The 15,765-nt window shown below is 44.4% G+C and overlaps 2 protein-coding genes and 1 long non-coding RNA gene across 7 annotated transcripts; 1 reads left to right on the forward strand and 2 right to left on the reverse strand.

Annotated features, from left to right (window-relative positions):
• Nucleotides 1-673: 673 nt before the first annotated feature.
• LOC125510474 lies at nt 674-3,619 on the forward strand. Of its 2 annotated transcripts, XR_007284637.1 has the most exons (3): nt 674-810; nt 1,285-1,377; nt 1,923-3,619. It is a non-coding gene; the product is annotated as an uncharacterized LOC125510474 (long non-coding RNA). The 2 variants fall into 2 exon arrangements; XR_007284636.1 differs by lacking the exon at nt 674-810 and having other exon boundaries at nt 1,241-1,377.
• Nucleotides 3,620-8,941: 5,322 nt separating this feature from the next.
• LOC125510475 (manganese-dependent ADP-ribose/CDP-alcohol diphosphatase-like) lies at nt 8,942-10,828 on the reverse strand. Of its 4 annotated transcripts, none has more exons than XM_048675666.1 (3): nt 10,657-10,828; nt 10,484-10,538; nt 8,942-10,215 (listed from the first exon to the last, which is right to left on the reverse strand). In XM_048675666.1, exon 3 carries the CDS (start codon nt 10,115-10,117, stop codon nt 9,146-9,148), a length of 972 nt encoding a protein of 323 aa, XP_048531623.1. In that variant the 5' UTR covers nt 10,118-10,215; nt 10,484-10,538; nt 10,657-10,828; the 3' UTR covers nt 8,942-9,145. The 4 variants fall into 4 exon arrangements, with proteins under 4 accessions (XP_048531623.1, XP_048531625.1, XP_048531624.1 ...); XM_048675668.1 differs by having other exon boundaries at nt 10,334-10,538; XM_048675667.1 differs by having other exon boundaries at nt 10,484-10,546.
• A 2,745-nt stretch (nt 10,829-13,573) lies between these two features.
• Nucleotides 13,574-15,514, reverse strand: LOC125556630 (manganese-dependent ADP-ribose/CDP-alcohol diphosphatase). Its single transcript, XM_048719317.1, has 2 exons — nt 15,330-15,514; nt 13,574-14,912 (listed from the first exon to the last, which is right to left on the reverse strand). Exon 2 carries the CDS (start codon nt 14,832-14,834, stop codon nt 13,854-13,856), a length of 981 nt encoding a protein of 326 aa, XP_048575274.1. The 5' UTR covers nt 14,835-14,912; nt 15,330-15,514; the 3' UTR covers nt 13,574-13,853.
• Nucleotides 15,515-15,765: the final 251 nt, after the last annotated feature.

Consider the following 15,765-nt stretch of genomic DNA (forward strand, 5'->3'; position numbering starts at 1 on the left):
TCAAACCGAACCAGTACGGGCGATGGAAAAGAAAAAAAAAAAGCTTACCTCCCCCGTCTCCACCTCCAGCGCGCCGCCGCAGTCGGCCCTCGCCCCTCCGCCGCACGCCGCCACCGCCCCTCCGCCGCACGTCGCCACCGCCCCAGCGGCTTTCCACCACCGGCGAAACTCGACGCCGGCGCCGCACCTTCCCCCAACTCCTCTCTCTCCTCCTCCTTCGCCGTCACCGCTCTTCATCATCCGGCAGACTCCGTCGAAATGGGCAGGCGGCGCTGGAGTTCACAGGAACGGGTAGGCGGGCGGAGGGCGGCGCGAGGAAGATGTCGGATCCGGGCGCGACGTCGAGGGTTCAGGCGGCTGGTGCGGCAGCTTGCTCCGATGGCGGCGGTGTCCTGCTCATCCAGAGAAAGAGAGAGACATGGCGTGAGGGGGAGAGGAAAGAGAGGAAGAAATGAGAAGGAGAAGGGGCGCAGGGCGAGGGAGGCACTCGCCGGCGGTGGTGCCGCTCTGCCGCTGCATCTCTCTTCCCCCACGTCCCTACTGCTGCTCCTCTAACTCCATCTCTCTGCTGTCGATTCTCTGTCCGGTGCTACCTCTCCTCTCTGCTCCTTGCTGCCTGTGGCTGTCCCGTCTCTCCTAGCGCTGCTGCTGCTGCACCTCTTCTGAAGCTCTTCTCAAATCCGTTGATGCAGTTCTTCTCTGACTCCAACCTGCTGCTGCTTCTCTCTCTCTCTCAATTTTGCTGTAATTCTGTGAACCATTGTTGTGCGATTATATGATTTGTGGTATTTGCTTGAGTGAACCTGTAAGGTTTGTACCTTCTGGAAAGTGCTAGCACCTACATATTATCCAATTTTTTTCTAAATGTCATGAGGCATGAGCCACGATTTTTCTCAACAACGACCCTTGGTATATATAAGGCATGCATACAATTTTAATAACACTCTTTTTGCTCTCATTTATCTGTTGGCATAGAGCATCGTATAATAAGAAGATTCATTCAAACACAGCTCTTTGAATATCGGAAAAAATATTGGTTGCCTGATTTATTTATAAGAAGATTCTTCTATGTATTTAGTTACATGATTTTAATTTGATCGTCTTCTTTCAACTTTTTTTTGCTGAGTATGATATTTCCTTAGGTTCACCTTGACCTTCACTGCTCTTGTGTAAGAGCTTAAGTAAATTGATGTTGTATCATCAGAATCTGTAGCCTTGCACAGTTTTTTTGTCTGTACATACACTTCAATTTCTTTCTCGCACTGAAATCCCTCTTTGTCACAGGATGAATCAGAAACTGAAGATGATGATCCCATGGACACAGAAGAAGCTTCCTCTATCCTCATCGCTGCACTGCAGTCTTTCAGCAAAGCTCTGGTGAACTTTGAAATCCAGTTTAGAGAATTGTTCATGACTTGACAGAAATCATTCTTATGAGCACATCGTTTGATTCTATTACTAGGTCAATCAACTTCAACTACCATGTGGAAGTGGAACTATTGTTGTCTGTCAATTAAGTACAGTCGGGAACTTGGTGTTGTCATTCCTGGCTATTGTATTAGGATACTAGCTGCACTTACATGCAGATATGCTTGTGATTCTAAAGATAGTACACTACATGAACCATAAACTGGAATTGAAATTATTCTCCGCACGCACAAGTAAAACCTATGCAAAGTGAACAATCTCACAGTTGCAGCTTATATTCAGTACTTCTTCATTACAACTGTCGGTTTCAAAGCATTTTCTTTCTCTAATTCTGCAATTTTATAAACTGCAACTCAGTTTTGCCCACAAATGTTTTGCTCCTCATAAAACTAATTTTCCACTAACTGATTTTCGTATTTCCGTTATAGTTTATTCATTACCATGGTCGAGGAATTATCAGCGTTTTTTCTGACTTGGTCAACTTACCCTTGCAGTAATCTGCCATAAAAGACAGAATGTAAGAAAGGGTCTACTTTAGCAGTTGAGATCAAGATGCTACTCCAATCTATATATGAAACCAAATCAGGTGGGCTCGATGACAAAGAGGTAATAAGAGATGAACTCTTCCAGTATAAAAAGTTGATGGTCCTAATTAGTTTATAGCTTATTTCTTGATCACTTTAATTTACACGACATCTCCAGGGCTTTTCGTGTTCTGTGGTAATATATTTGATTATAGTCACAGCTTACGCAAGATGATTATTTATGTTCCTAATTTATCTTCCTCTATCATGGTGGTAGGGAAACATCGCCGTTAGTTTGCCTGAGATAGAAGGGCTTCACATAATTTTGTCAATAGCATTGATCAGGATATCTTTTTTCTCATTCCTTTCTATTTGTAGACAAGGAAGAATCATAGAGAATCTCGATCCTTACACTGTAGCAGTACCTGAAGCAGAGCAAACCGCTTTCTCAAATTTAATAGTAGATGGAAAGGAATGGTTGTTTTTGTTGCAGGTTACTCCAAGAACAAGTGCATTGTCAAGCTAGATGTTTTATATTATCCGTCCATAATCTGGATGCTTGTGTATCCTGCGACTTGGTTCATCCTGGAGATATTTGTGTTCAAACACAAGTGTGGGCTGCTTGCAGGGTAGAGCATAATTGGATTTTAAAGCCATTTATAATGTCCCGCAAAACTATAAGTTTGAACAAAGGTACATTAAGTTGTGTCACTCACATGGACAGTGTTGCCATCTATAATGCCTTACAAGTCTGAGCTCCATCACGATAATCTGATTAGTGTGTCACAAGTCTGCTATTTCTAACTATACAAATTCTGCACTTATTTAGCATTTTACATGATGCGTAGATTTTTCAGAACAGAAATAAGTGAATCCTTTTAACCTGATTTTGCTATATTATTTAGTTTGAAGTTACTTTGTAAATCCCAGTTTCTCCAGTATTGTAACTCTGTGTCAAATTAAACTGATATTTCTCTTGTGGACAACTTCAATTTGTAATATCATGATTTTCTTTTTCAGAAACCACTTCAACTAGCCTAGGGCTATGTCTATTAGTCCTCCAGTATTTCTTGGAATGAGATAACACATGTTTCTTCAAGTGTCTACACACTACATGAAGTAATTAAGTTTCTTATAGAAGTAGTCAAACCTGGATACCAATTTATTGGAACATTATATTTCTTATAGAAGTAGTCAAACAAGGATATCAATTTATTGGAACCATCAAGGAAGAGACACTCCTGGAGGGTCAGAAGTAATGCAATATATTCTCCCTCTTATGCCTATTTGAAATACGGTTGTAGGGTTGTACTTTGCCACTCATATTGCAGTACTGAACTGTAACATGGATGGGGCAGGAAAGTGTGCTAAACCTTCTAACATGGACACTGCACTTGTACGAGCTACGGGCCACTATTGTTTGTCATATGGATTGTAGATGTAGTGGTAATGTACCACATTTTTCCTTTAGTAAGGATGATATTTGTACGGAGTATAACAATCTGGTTGCTGTGATCTTCCTATTGTCCGTAGAGCCAGAAGAAAAATAGAATAAAAATTTTCATTAGACAAATAAAAGAATTGGTGATTGAATATCACATGGCTGTAATTTTATATCTATGTGGGAGCTTGACGTAAGAATACATGCAGAGTATACAAGTGAAAAACATTATTTATTTACAGGCGTTATTACCAGAGTTTTTTTAACAGGGAGGGATCCCGAAGCTTTATTATCATCGTAATAACATGATACAACACATATGACATCCAGGCCCTAAAGAAACAAGAAAATACATAACAAGTCGATGGACTTTTAAAAAAAGGACCTCAAACTGAGAGACAAAAACATGATCAGGCCCTTGCGTCAGTGTAGGTTGCATCTCGCCGCCGTCGGGGACGAGCCACTTGGGGCAACGAGGTTGCTATGGCAGTATGGCTCGAGGCCATACATAGCCCCCACATAGAAGAAACACTGCCTCCTTGTTGGCATAGCCCTAGAAGGAAGAAAGAGGCGCGCAGACAGACCCATCGCCTTAGAAGGTTGCACTTCAGCCTGAAGAGTCACCAGAGCGACGAAGACCGTCCATCAATTGCGAAAGACAAACTTCAGCGAGCAGCGTAGCTTCATAACAATTGCCGGTGAAAATAAGCTCATATCGGATCATACATTATATTTTTGGATGAAGTTAACACCAAAGCTTCTACTGGTAAAAATTAGGGCCAGTTTGGAAGTGAAAATCCTAATGAAGTCTTGTTAACCTCAAATATTGGCTTTACAAGAAAAGACTTTTTTTCGCAATAATGGATGAGCAAGAATTTTAGAAACCAATGTTTCATTGTTGTTTCCCGTGGCAACGCACGGGCATTATTTTACTAGTATATAATATATATATATATATATATATATATATATATATATATATATATATATATATATATCTTACCTACTAATAAAGCATGGATTGTTTCTGGTCGTCCGTCACGCCATTTTACAAATAAACCCCTCAGTTTTCTGTAGATCAACCCGTAGTACACGTTTAAGTTATAACGAACCGTTTTTTCTCATTTTCTCAGAAACCCCCCTGACGTTTTAGACAATCAACCCGCCGTTCATATTTAAGTCAGCCGAAAAGTTTTTTTAGTTTTAACAGAAAACCCCTTGACGTTTCGGTTAATCAATCTACAGTTTATGTAAAATAAGATTATTCATATCTTTTAAACCGTAACTTAAATTTTAACATGTTATATATGAAACTTGATTAGAAAAATCATATCTTTTAAACCGTAACTTAAATTTTAACATGTTATATATGAAACTTGATTAGAAAAATATGTAGAATCTAAATATGAAGTTATTTTTAGCTGTTAAATATTGCTAAAATATAATTTTTGGTGCAAACTTAATATATAGTGTACGGTCTGTTTTTTTTTGTACCGTCGGTGATTCAAATTGCAAATAAACATCTATTAAAACCAGAGTGAGAGAAAAAAACATCGAGAACCATGCATACACAACTATGAAAAACCTTGCGGGAAAAAAACAACATACTTTTTATCTTATTCCAAGCGAGTGTGCGCACGTGCGCGCACGCAAAAGAGAGAGACATTAAGACTAACCACATTCAAACCTGTTTCCATTGTGTGAGCACAGAGGTCACTGTCGGCAACATAAATGTGATGCCATGTGAAACTAAAAGACGTGGGCCTATTAATGTCTTGAGTCATGGTTATTGGGTTAAGAGTGTGTGTTATTTTCTTTCCCATTGCAATGCACAGGCTTTTTTTTCGAGCGAGTGTGTGTGAGTATAGAGGAAATACAAATGTGATGCCATATGAAACTAAAAGACGCGGGCCTATTAAGGTCTTGAGTCATGGTTATTGGGTTAAGAACGTGTGTTATTTTCTTTCCCGTTGCAACGCACAAGTTTTTTTGCTAGTAAATAATAAAGCATTTACTGTTTCTGGTGGTACGTTGTTGGTTTTTTCCGAAAACAACCCTCTATTTTTTTGAATTCAACCCGCAGTCCCTGTTTAAGTGGCACTTTCGAAAAACGTTTCATTTTTGCGTCAAAGCCACTGCATTTGTTAGAAATTATGCCCGCGACCCTTATCTCTTATTGGACTGGCTCACCACCGCGTGTCTCCGCTGGGCACGCGCCGCCGCTTGCCGCGGGCGTCCGCGCCGAGGCGTGCAGGAGACCATGTTAAAGGCTGGTCGCAGGGGAGGCCTCGGCAGGAAGACTCGAGGCGGTCTCGGGCGTAACGGGGAGCTGGCTAGAGCGCACAGACGACGGGGGCTCGTGCATGAGGCGAAGACCGGCGTGGAAGTTGAGGAGGCGGCGGTCTGAGTTGGCCGGAGCGCACGGAAGACGGCTCTGCTTGCCGGAGGCGGACGGGATTGGCTCAAGAGATCCACTCGGGCGCGAGAGGAGGCTGGACGAGAGGGTCAGGTCTGGCTTAGCAGGCTCGAGAGAAGGCTGGAGGAGAGGGCCATGCGTGCCTTGGCGTCCCAAGAGCCACGAGGCCGTCACCACCGGCGTGGAGCGTCCAAGTCAGTGGCGGCAAACGGTCGTTGCGGGTGTAAGGACCAAAGCAAAGCGACGACACAAGGCCGGGCGTCGGAGCAGAGCAGAGCTGGGAGCGCACGACGTGCACTCGACGGACATACCACCACCGGCTAGCGGCTAGATCTCCGCGTGGCCCCCGTTCCCCACACCCGCCCGACCCCGCCCCTCGCCGGACCCGGCGCACTCTAGGAGGCGTAGTGTATCATCGGCGCGGAGAGGTGTGAGGTCGCCAAGGGGGGAATCAGGGGCGGGAGGGGGATCCTTGCCGCGCACATCCTTGCTCGCTCGATCTGGCGCCATGGTCCCTGGGGCTTGTATGTGAAGTGAAGGAGGGAATAAAGAGGGGAGTACGCGGCGCCGTGGGGTGTGTGCCTGGAGCACAGGCGCGTGTGTGGCTGGAGAGAGCACGAAGGGAACTGGGGGCGGAGCGGAGAAGCTCTGCTGGCGGTGGTGGGTTGATGACGAGCAGCGATGTGTGGATAAGGGAGCTCTCTCGGTGATTTTTGATCTATTCGCTTTTTTAATGGTTGCACCGCTGCTGGATCTGCTATGTGCTACCGATCGCAATCAAAATTCTGAATGAGCAGTGTTGTGTGGACAAGGGAGCTCTCTAGATGGGGATTTTTGGTCTATTTGCTTTTTTAATAATGGTTAAATAGTTACACCTACCAGAAGCTGCTGGATGTTGCTGTGTGTATTACCGATTGAAAAATTTTTGGATATGCTGTTATATTCATTATTTACCTTTTTCTATATTGTAATTTTTTAATGAAGAAGATAATTGGAGCTCACTAGGATTTGCTGACAATTAAGATATTCCTCAACTCTGGATGTCACTGATGTCATTGGTAAGATATGAAGGGGAGAGGGAGGGATGAAGAGATGGCATTTTGCTCGCGTCCTATTTCTCCCCCACACGCCAGCTGGGAGGTCTGTTTTACCATCTCTCCCGTAGCTCTCTGTGCCATAATTCTGCAATTTCAAATAAAGTTCATCCATTCACAAAAATGTTTGCTCTATTAAAATCCTTATGTTTTTTAAATTAAATCCATAGAGCATAAAGGCATATTTTTTAGAGGATAAACCCGCAAACCATAAGAGTGTTGGTATTGTAGGGAAATTTGTCCCAAGGAAGAGATCCGCGCGTGGCGCGTGTCCCTCGACCCGGGCCTTTTCACAACCCGTGCTCAAACTTAGCCGACCCAACTATCACGAAAATAAGGCAACACTAGCTAAAATAATTAATAAATTTGCAATGGAATCCAAATATATACTTTTTATTTGAATGGTGCAATTGATTGGATTCTGGAATGCATATTTGCTTAAAATTGAAATATATCGTAAAATTTGTCCCGTTGCAACGCACGGGCATTTGTGCTAGTATATGTAAGTACTTGAGAAAGTAAGGCGTGCCTAACTACAACACCGTGGTGGATGGGCGGGCCTAGCAGAGTCGAAGTTGGTTGGGCTGGGCTGGCTTGGTGGACGTCCGCATCGTTTCTCTTTTTACAATTTGCCGGACGGAGCTTGAGGCATTCCCGAAAATCGCCATAAAACATCGCGGGCGTTCCTAAAGATCGCCTGAAAAGGCTGACCATCGAAGGCATTTTTCAAAAATGCATGCGTATGTCTTTCCCTTCGTGACCATCCATAGTGTTTTTCAAAAGCGCCTCATTAGACGATTGAAGGCATTATTTGAGCTTTTAAAGGCATTTTTCAATGCCTCCTATTTCCTACCATGATGTAGTGTAAGTAAGCACGTAAGGTGTGGTAGTATACGCCCTTGCAATGATTTGTCTGACACGATGGCAACCATTGTCGTGTTCATTTTGTGATCTCCACCATCTACTACCTCCTTTTCGGTTTAGAAGACACATACATATCTCTAGGTCCACGATTAAACCAACGTAATATGAGTTTTATATCATTGGAAACTTCAAATGTTATATTTTCTAATGGTATAACTTTTATGTATACAATTTAATTATATTGATGAAATTAGCTATGTAGGGATACACGTGGGCCTTTTAAACCCGAAGGGATGCAGTATTTATCACAAACTCATATTACGCCCTTGCAATGATTTGTCTGACACGTTGGCAACCATTGTCGTGTTCATTTTGTGGTCTCCACCATCTTCTACCTCCTTTCCGGTTTAGAAGACTCATGCATATCTCTAGGTCCACGATTTAACCAACGTAATATGAGTTTTATATCATTGGAAACTTCAAATGTTATATTTTCTAATGGTATAACTTTTATGTATACAATTTAATTATATTGATGAAATTAGCTATGTAGGGATACACATGGACCTTTTAAACCCGAAGGGAGGCAGTATTTATCACAAGCCTCAACCAAGGAGCAAGACAATCTGGAAAAACAACCAAAATTAAGACTGGTGTAGTTGGAAGAGTGGGCCTCTCATATGGATTATATTTGCCACCAAAAAAAAAACTGTTGCAGATAATCAGAACCCTGCTTACCGTAGATCAGGGAGTAGCAAATGACATCGCCTATGTCGGTAGCAAATCTGATATTCTTTTTTCATCTATGTGAAAATACGTGACTTTACTGTTTGAAGATTCGCCACATTGGCTTTTTTTGTGCCTTATTATTTTCATTACATATCTTTTTTGTTAGGATTTATAGCATAGTCTAAATGAGACCATAGTCAGAAGTATATTGAACAGTGCAGAAAATATTGGAAACAACTTGTATTTGTAGATGAAGTAAATATAGTTAAAACACAAAAGATCAAGCTAATCATATGTCACATTATAATTATAAGACACCAAACAACCGAAGAAGTCATGAATGGAGTACAAACACTGAAACCATTGGCGTGTTTTCAATCCAAAACAGTGTTGCATTTGCTAGATTTACAACAAAGACTCATAAATAGTTTAGATAATACATATATTAGAGTCCAACAGTATGCTCCATTCAGCAGTTCACATGGGGAAGTAAGCGTTACAACAGTTACATTTTTCTTTATCCACCAGTATCAATGTTATTTACATTTAACAGTACTGCCAGACAACAAAAGCCATATGAATTTTCTCTCAATGACAACACCAAAAGTCAAAATAATGAAGTCATGTGGATTTTACTTCGCAAAACAGCTCACTGCGAGGACTCAAAACACATTTCAGTGTCCGCCATTCCATCAGAGCCTACAAGCAATAGCTTGTCAGGATACGCTTCGATGTGCCCAAACGCAGTGGTGCCGGGAGGACACTCCAGCGCAGCCTCGAGGGTGCGATGGTGCACGCCGTGGGAGTCCACACAGTAGCCACCCTTGTGGTCGTGCCCGGCGAAGCAGGCCTTAACACAGTTGTACCGTCGAACAACAGCCATCACCTCATCATAGTTCCACATGAGGCCTACCTGGGACGCTGCTACAGGATCCAATGGGAGGTGACTGCACAAGACGACATTCTGCCGACGCTCCGATGCATCCCGTAGGACATCACTGAGCCAGGACAGCTGCTCCTTTCCAACAGCACCATTGAACATCACGTACCGCTGGTCGACGCCCACCAGACCCTCAGGGCTGTTCTTGTCGGCGTTTGGGTTCTTTTCTTCAAGGAGGCTCATTGCTGCTGCAGTCACTGGATGATCACGAGGCCAGCCAAGCGTGCTGAAGTCATAAGCATCCAGAACAACAAATCTGTACTCAGGACACGGCGAGAAGTCATAGTAGGCGCGGTCAGAACCCGTTGGCATCTTCAGCAAAGCCACTAGCTCGGTCCGAGGAAGGTTGTAGAGGCAATGGTTGCCAAACATGTGGTAGGTCGGGCCGTCCGACTTCTCAAACTCGCCGAGGACCTTCTGCACCGCCCACAACGACTTGTCCTTTGGGCATTTCCCGTCGACGATGTCACCAAAGTTGATGGAGAACTTGACACCACCTTGCTTGTTCCACGCACTGACAGCCCTCTGGAGGACGTCGATGCTGTGACGGTAGTAGCGCGGGATGCCAGTGAAGGATCGCCCGTCCGGGATGTCGGCGTACTGGACATCGGCAATGACACCAAAGGTAAACAGGGGCTTGTGGGCAGATGCATGGGCTAGTCCGTTCGTTGCCGCCATCATTGAACTTTGGTGTCACCGGACCTTCGAAAACCTCCCTTCTTCTTGTTGTCTGCGAGGAACTGAACCTACAAGCAGTGAAAAGATCTCTGCGCAAGAACCTACAAGAGAAGTCGAGCAATATTTGTTCAGGACGCTGTACCGGTGAGGGGAACAGTACAGACTACAGAGCACTCTGTTTATCAGAGTAAAATGTAAAGCAGATAGCAGACTGGATACCAGTAGCATATAGCAGTAAAAGTCCCCACTTATTCTTCTTCCAAGATTATACAGTTTACAGTTTCAATTTCCCTTTCAACCACTTCCACTAGAAGTAACTGTGGATGAGACCAGCTCCAAATACTGAATGAATACTGCAGCGTTGCATACCAGTGTGCATCTCATCCAATTTCCCATTGTCAAGCACCGGGAGCTACACCCTGGCCTGAATTGCTGATAAAATCACTTAGGCGACCCGCCGTAGCCAAAACTAGCGATTCGTACGGAAGGGGATACGGACTGTGACGACCACAGAAGGAAGGAGGCAGGGGAGGATGGATTACCGGCGCAGCGAGGGAGTCGGGGTAGCCGGACTCCGGCGGGAGCTGGTTTGGTTGCTCCCGGCCCCGAGGGCGGACGGCGGAGAGTCGGAGCCGGGATGGGGAGGAGTTTGGATCTTGACGAAAGATTCTCTTTTTTTTTTTCCTGAAACAATGACGAAAGCTTCTCTGCTCGTCTTAGACGGTTGGTTTTTTTTTTTCCTTTTTGAGGCTGTCTTTTTTTTTGAGGGTTTTTTTTTGAGGCTGTCTTGGTTGGTTGGAGTCTTGGACAGACGGGCAAACGCGATGGACGGGAGCAACGAGCGCTTCTTCGAGAGCCTCGCAAAGATCAGCGCCACTTGACGCGTTCTCAGCCCTTCGTCAATGTTGCGCTCTAGACGGTCTTTTCGGATTTTATTTTTTGCATGTGCTTTCGGCTTTTTAAATGTTTATTTATTTATTTTTTTAGTTTTTGATTTTCTCCCGGTCTTCCTTAGCTTTTCGATAAAAAAAATTCAAAAAAAAAATTTTTTGCACGAAAAAAACGTGTTTTCTTTTTTTTTTTGCGAAAGTTACGGTTTTTTTCGCAAGAGGCACGGTTGTGCTTTAGCGAGAGTCACGGCCATGCCTTTCGGAAACGGAAAAAAAAACGCGTTTTCTGTTTTTTCTTTTCTTTCGCGAGAGTCACGGTTTTGCTTCCGCGAGAGGCACGGTTGTGCTTTCGCGAGAGTCACGGCCGTGCCTCTCGGAAAGGAAAAAACCAAACGCGTTTTCTGTTTTTTTTTCGCGATAGTCACGGTTTTGCTTCCGCAAGAGGCACGGTTGTGCTTTCGTGAGAGTCACGGCCGTGCCTCTCAGAAAGGAAAAAAAATATGCGTTTTTTGTTTTTTCTTTCATGAGAGTCACGATTATGCTTCCGCGAGAGTTACGGCCGTGCCTCTCGGAAACAAAAAAAAACGCGTTTTCTGTTTTTTTCCTTCCACGAGAGTCACGGGTTTTCTTTCACAAGAGGTACGGGTGTGATTTCACGAGAGGCATGGGCGTGCCACTTTTGGAAAAGGAAAAAACCGTGCTCCCGGTTCGGTTTTTTCGCCTGGCTTTTTTTGTCCGGTTTTTTTCATGAAAAAAAGTTCGTCAAAACCTATCAACACGGGGTCTAGTTTTGAAGATCTCGACGCGAGGAATCCAATGATGAAAACGGTTCGAGATTTGGACGCACGATTTAAAAGATAAAACGTTTTGAATAAACGGATCTACGAAAAAAGGAAAAACTCCCAGATTGCGGCAAATGGCGCGCTGCATGTGCGCCACTTGTCACAACCTAGGAAAGTGGAGTGTTCTTTGCAACGAGTACTCCTTAATTAGTAATTTCGGCAATGGACCACCGGCCGATGGATTTGTCGTTAGTTCTGGGCCGAGGAGGCCTGTAATGAAGCCCAGAGATAGATACAGGAGGCCGTTGACTGTTGCCAGAGACCTCCTAAGGCCTTGTACAATGCTAGATGTGTTTAGGGAGGTGCTTCGAAAAATAAACCGGATTTTTCTAAAGCACCGACGTCTATTTTTACAGGAGCGACGCCTAATTAAGTGTCTGCCTGTACAAATAAGCACCGGTGCTTAAGGAAAGCCTGGTTTATTTCTCTAACCACCTCTCCTAAGCACCTTGCATTGTACAAGGCGTAATTGGGGTTTCAGCACCAGAAAGTCTTTGAATGCCACTAAAAAACCGGTCAAGGGGAAAAACCGTCCCGAAAGAATTGGATGAAACCTTCTAGAAGGTTGCCAAAACCGATCAAGGGGAAAACCGTCCCGAAAGAATTGGATGGAACCTTCTAGAAGGTTGCCAAAACCGGTCAAGGGGACTAATATGGGCCAGCTTAACAGTGAAAGGACCACGTGTGTTGCGTATGAATAACACGGTACCCGTCGACTTAAGCCCTGAATAGATTGCATAACAGAAAAAAACAACCTCTTTGTTTCAGTTTATAAAGCACACAAGTATCTTGCAAAAAAATAATGTTGTTGGCCGATAGGTGTTATCAATTGGTCACTTCCCGAGTCATCTAGCAAAAGGGGGGAGCCTCGAAGGTAGGCGCGCGCGAGGGGGGGGGGGGGGGGGGGGGGGGGGGGGGGGGGGGGGGGGGGGGGGGGGGGGTGCCAATCGATCCAATGGAGCAGACAATTGATGGAATCCTTTATACTAGTCCCTATATGTTTCAATTTGTAAAGCGTACATGCATTTTGAGCATTAAGTTTGACCAGTACTTCAACCAACAAAACATAAGCCATATGTCACACATGTAAAAAAGGCCATAAGCCACAAAAACTGGAAAATTTATATTATCAAATGCTTCCTTTAAATGTGAATCTTTTTTTAACAGGAAATATGAATCTAATGGTATGCTTTTTGTGACAAGTAACTTATAGTCCGGAGTGAGTAGCTCGATAACTTGGTTCAGAAAAGGAGTAGGTGATCAAGGAGACCCTAAACATAGTTACGACAGGGCTACTTTCACTATTGTACAACACATATTTTTGCATGCATGTAAAGACAATCGATGAGACTGTAAATCTAACATGGAGGAATGTTTAAGAATGAAGCAATAGGTTGCACAAACTACCCTCACTTGTTGACATCTCTATCTCCAGACCTTTATATTGGTCACAATGAAGGTAGACAATCATACTCCGGGAACATATATATCAGGATGTTTCTTACATTCGTGTGTTTTAAGATCTCTACCAAAGATATATTCAAAGATAATTAAAATATAAACAAACATTACACTGTATATATGGGTGGGTTTGGGTATGGGCAGGGTTTGCGCCCATGGGCATGGGTACGGGTGAGGTTTTGTGCCCGTGGGCAACATGGGCATGGGTATGTAATTATTGTACCCGCCCCACCCTAACCATTGTCTTCCTTGATGGAATAATGGAGTACAAAGACTGAAACCACTTGCAAGAACTTTACACACCCAAATAGCATTGCATTTATTACATTTACAACAGACTCGTGAATAATAGAGCCTAACACTATGCTCCCTTCAGCAGTTTTCAAATGGTGAAGTGAGCATTACAACAGTTCCATTATTTATTCCACCACTTTCAGTGTTATTTACAAGTAATAGTGTCGTCAGACAAGACAACAGGAAGTCACATGAGTTTTCTCTCAATGGCATCACCAGAAGTCAAAATAATGAAGTCACGTGGATTTTACACTACAACGCAGCTCGATCAGAGGACCGAAAACACATTTCAGTATCAGCCATTCCATCAGAGCCTACAAGCAATAGCTTGTCAGGATAAACTTCGATATGCCCGAATGCACTGGTGCCAGGAGGACACTCCAGCGCAGCCTCAAGGGTGCGATGGTGCACGCCATGGGAGTCCACTGAGTAGCCACCCTTGTGGTCGTGTCCGGCAAAGCAGGCCTTAACACAGTTGTATCGTCGAACGATAGCCATCACCTCATCATAGTTCCACATAAGAGCTGCTGGGTACACTGCGCCAGGGTCCATTGGGAGATGACTGCATAGGATGACGTTCTGCCGGCGGTCCGATGCATCCTGGAGGACATCGTTGAGCCAGGACAGCTGCTCCTTGCCAACTGCACCATTGAACTTCAGAAACCGCCTGTCGACACCAAAAAGACCGTCAGGGCTGTTCTTGTCGGTGTTTGGGTTCTTTTCATCGAGGAGCTTCAATGCTGCTGCAGTCACAGGATGATCGTGAGGCCAGCCAAGTGCGCTGAAATCATAAGCATCCAGAACAACAAATCTGTACTCGGGACATGGTGAGAAGTCATAATACGCGCGATCAGAATCCGTCGGCATCTTCAACAATGCCACCAGCTTGCTCCGAGGAAGGTTGTAGAGGCAATGGTTGCCAAACATATGGTAGGTCGGGCCATCGAACTTCTCAAACTCGTCAATGACCTTCTGCACCGCCCACAGCGACTTGTCCTTTGGGCAGAACCCGTCGATGGTGTCTCCAAAGTTGATCGAGAACTTGATATTGCCTTGCTTGTTCCATGTGCTGACAGCTCTTTGAAGGACGCTGATGCTGTGCCTGTAGTAGCGTGGGACACCGAGGAACGAGCGGCCGTCTGGGATATCGGCATACTGGACATCAGCAATGACGCCAAATGTGAACAAGGGCTTCTTGGCAGATGCATGGACTAGTCCGTTTGCGGCAGCCATCACAAGAACTTCAGTATCACCAGTCCTTCGAAAGGCAAAAGTAGAATCTGGAATAGAATGCGGTGCCCCCGCTAGAACCTAGGATATAAGCCAAGAAATATTTGCTCAGAATTCGGGCGAATCAGTATATAATCATTTTGTCACATTAAACAGTATATATAAAGCAATGGAGCGCAATGCAATTCAGCATCATAGCAGTAAAAGTCTCTGCGTGTTACGCATTTCACACCGAAGTAACTTTAATAGACTCTCAACTCTTTCTGTACATGTGCCCAACTAAAACAAGCACTTTGTGAATTGTGATTTACTGCTAATAAAATCTAGTTATCTATCGACCTGAGAAGTGTTGATAAAACCGCTCCTGAGATTCACACGAAGCGGGGAGACGCAGCCGAGCTGCCTGTAATCGGAGCCTATGAACTGAAAGAGAGCGACCGACAGATTGTAACAACCAAACGATCCCAAGAGGAAGGAAACCAGTGGGGGATGGATTACCGGCGCAGCGACAGAGGCGGCGAGGTAGGCTGCGGCGGGCTCCGGTGGGATCTCCGGCGCGCTGGGTTGGTAGATCCCGGATCGGACGGTGGAGTCTTAAAGCAGCGAGCAGCCGGGAGGGGGAGGAGTTTGGATCTTGACGGAAGCCTCTGTCCTCCCTCTGCTCTTCTCCTCCGGCTCGGGAGAGGCAAAGACGGGGGAACCGAGTCGGACCACCGGTCGTTAGCCCTGGGCCGAGGAGGCCCGTGACAAAGCCCAAAACTGCAAGGGGTTTAATTTCAGGACTCGTTTTTTTGTTCTTGTTTTATTTATTTATTTTTGTAATCTAAAGACAAAATTTTATTTATTTTCAGAAAATAGATATAAAAAATTAAAAGCAAGCACATAAGTTATTCGAAAGTAAAGTAAAGCTAACATTACATTGCGGTTTGCGGAG

Source organism: Triticum urartu, chromosome 5, assembly GCF_003073215.2.
Source record: "Triticum urartu cultivar G1812 chromosome 5, Tu2.1, whole genome shotgun sequence".
In the NCBI taxonomy this organism is placed as follows: Eukaryota; Viridiplantae; Streptophyta; class Magnoliopsida; order Poales; family Poaceae; genus Triticum; species Triticum urartu.